Raw genomic sequence first — 3323 nt, forward strand, 5'->3', positions numbered from 1 at the left:
TGTAAAAATAAAGCTGAATTCTTCACCAAATAAAAATTTGTGGAAAAATATATATTTAGTTAATTTATATGGTATTTCACCCTCGGTTACTAAATAGATAAACAGAGGATGAAAAAAAAAACACTTTGAGGTTGTAACAATGAATAGTCGTGCTCCCTTCTTTTGTACTGCGCACTCTTGTTGTATGACGTCTGGTTACATGACGTGGACGACCGATCGTCTGCAGATCAAATCTTCAGATTTCTTGATGTAACGAAGCCAGGCGCGAAAGCGCGTACGCTGCATGCTGTCGATGTGCCGGCTGGGTATGTACCGGCCGCCCTGGCCAGCTTGGCGAAACTGTGAAGGCACAGCTTTAGAACGACGGAAGACCCTGCCTTTCTTCTGCTTCTGCTGGATACATAATGTTGGATATGTCAGTCATGTCAGTGTGGTGGTGGTGATTGAGCTTTTTCACCAGCTCATTGATATATGGTCAGAGCATAGGCCTACGGCTACGTACGTCTGGTGCCACTGCTAGTAAATGGTATTGTTGAATGACATTTTTTTTCAGCCATAACTTTTTGCTCAAAGAACACGTGCCTTTTGGGGGAATCTATGCACAAAATTTCAAAATGATGTTTGATTTTTAAAATCCGTATCTTGAAAACTACATAAGTCATATGAATCATTTTTGTTGAAAGCTTATTAATTATGCTTTCATAGGCTTCATTTTGAAAGTGTTACATGCAAAACTTCATTAATTCATTTTGATTTCCTATTCTTTACTTGCCCTGTAGTGTTTTTTTTTCATCTGCAAATCAATCTCCTTATGAGCTCAGTCAAACCAATGGAATAAAACTGTCCGTGGACAAACAGGTTTGCCACATGAAATTTTTAAACTACCATAATCGGAGACAAAATATGCATTTGCAATCATATTTTCATCCATTATGTCAAGATTAAAAATAATTTTCAAAACATGTACCATTAAATTGAATTTTTGAATACACTCAACAAGTAGGGCCAAAAAAAAAATAGTTCTGCTTCCGGTTTCCCTACCTACCCTATTCTGACAGCCCCATCCCTAATTTTTTTTATTGGAAAAATGAGAAAAAAACACCAAAAACCATCAATTTTTATCTTTTACCCTTGCCTTTCCGCAGAGGCCTCCATATGATCATACACAAAAAAAAATTGGCAAAAAAAATTATTTCCCTACCTACCTACCCTATTTTTAAATGCCATGTAATCGAAGCAGAACTATTTTTTTGGCCTACGTGAAAATTGCTGTCAAAAGTGGGTTAATTTCTTCTTTTTGCACCACCCTGTATATTATTCAAACGGAACCCATTACAAACTGCAAATATGAGCACTAAATACCTTCTTCTTTTGCATCTGCTCTGCACGCACACTTCCTCAACCAGGTATCCCCTGTGAGAGCAGGCCCGTCGTACAACTTAAGATCCATCGATGTGGAAGATGCCACAAACAAAAGAAAAATCCAAGTCAATCTATGGGGAGAGGACAACAAGCAGGACATTCCACAGCCTGGCACTTTGGTGACCGTTCAGAACCTCGTCACGGCTACCTATCGTGACATGGTAGTACTCAACGCTACACAGGAAACTGATATTCAAGTAAGATATTTCTCTGTGTCAACTACCTCTACATATCGTTTGAAGAAAATATCAAAGCTTATATTAAAAAGCATAGCAATACCACAACTTATCTGTTTTTGTCATCCTTTATTTACAATGTTTCCAAATATTAATTAAAAAACAATCAGAGATAATTCCTTACAAATGCAGTTTTTCATCCCTGCTTACGTCTTTTCACAATTTCCCACTCCTTTGTCAAAAAAAATTCCTAACCAACATTCCCGCATCATTTTTCGAGGCCTATTTGTTATTACATTTACAAATGTACTTCCATACTTATGCATATCTTTACCCAATCTCAGTTTCCACACTACATTTAAACATATTTACTAATCTCTGTCTTTCTTATTCTATATAGGAAACTGAAATGGCATGTAGCTCATCAAAAGTCACTATTGTGGCAATCACCGAAGAAAGGTAATATACCCGGAGTCCACCAAAAAGTTCACTCCAAAACAAATGATATGATATATAATCTATGTAAAGTACATGAAATGTCATTTTCAAAACAATGGGACCCACTGCTGCATGACCTGAAATGCATCCAAGATATGAATTGAAAATCACTGCCCTGGCTTATTATGAAACCATAATAATGATTAATAAGTGCATAGTTTGTTCACATTATCCCATTGTGGTTTATCCTCTTTTTTTTTAACAACCTGTACGGCACTCCTCTCACCATTACTACAGTCGACTCTCATTATAAAGAGCACTTTTATAAAGAGGTTCTGCTTATAAAGAGCAAATTCTGAGGTCCCGAATATCTGGTTGTCTTTGTGTTTCTTTGTTTCACTGTCCTTTTATAACAACATTCATGTTACAAATCTTTTCCCCACATCTCCTTCAATAAACACCGAACTACACATTACATGTATATCATATGCCTTCTTTCTCTAGTGGCAACATCATCTTCATGGATGAGAAAAACACCGAATACCAGACAACGGTGGAGCTCTTCTCGGAATGCACACATTATGTTGACATCAGAGACGCACTCCACCTATTGCCCCTCGATGTACAGGTCACTGTCACAAATGTTCGAGGAAAAAACAACGTAACATCCATTGCAACATATGACAGGTGAATTTCCAACAAATTCAAACCATTGCCATTGCAAAACCTATAACTACTCACTAGAAATAGAACTCCAATTTTTAGTCCATCTAATTCATGAACTTTTTTTCTTTCTCGTGTCTAATACAGTTCTGACGTCGACTCCCAACTGCCTAACAACCCAAGCGAGTAAAGGAACAAACTGTTAATGGAACCCACCTGGTTCTAAGCCTATTCGGTAGATAGTTACTTCAGTCGACTTACAAAGTTGTTTGATGGAACCCACCTGGTTCTAAGCCTATTCAGTAGATAGTTACTTCAGTCGACACACAAAGTTGTTTGATAAAACCCACCTCGTTCTAAGCCTATTCAGTAGATAGTTACTTCAGTCGACTTACAAAGTTGTTTGATGGAACCCACCTGGTTCTAAGCCTATTCAGTAGATAGTTACTTCAGTCAACTTACAAAGTTGTTTGATGAAACCCACCTGGTTCTAAGCCTATTCAGTAGATAGTTACTTCAGTCGACTTACAAAGTTGTTTGATGGAACCCACCTGGTTCTAAGCCTATTCAGTAGATAGTTACTTCAGTCGACATACAAAGTTGTTTGATGGAACCCACCTGGTT

The 3323-nt window shown here is 37.6% G+C and overlaps 1 protein-coding gene across 1 annotated transcript; it reads left to right on the forward strand.

Annotated features, from left to right (window-relative positions):
* The first annotated feature begins 292 nt into the window (after window positions 1-292).
* On the forward strand, window positions 293-3017 carry LOC119733666. The gene is made up of 5 exons (XM_038207063.1): window positions 293-424; window positions 1407-1619; window positions 1999-2057; window positions 2541-2723; window positions 2847-3017. The coding sequence occupies exons 1-5, from the start codon at window positions 293-295 to the stop codon at window positions 2887-2889; spliced, it is 630 nt and encodes a 209-aa protein (XP_038062991.1). The 3' UTR covers window positions 2890-3017.
* Window positions 3018-3323: the final 306 nt, after the last annotated feature.

The sequence above is a fragment of the Patiria miniata genome, unplaced genomic scaffold (genome assembly GCF_015706575.1).
Source record: "Patiria miniata isolate m_02_andy unplaced genomic scaffold, ASM1570657v1 HiC_scaffold_26, whole genome shotgun sequence".
NCBI lineage: Eukaryota > Metazoa > Echinodermata > Asteroidea > Valvatida > Asterinidae > Patiria > Patiria miniata.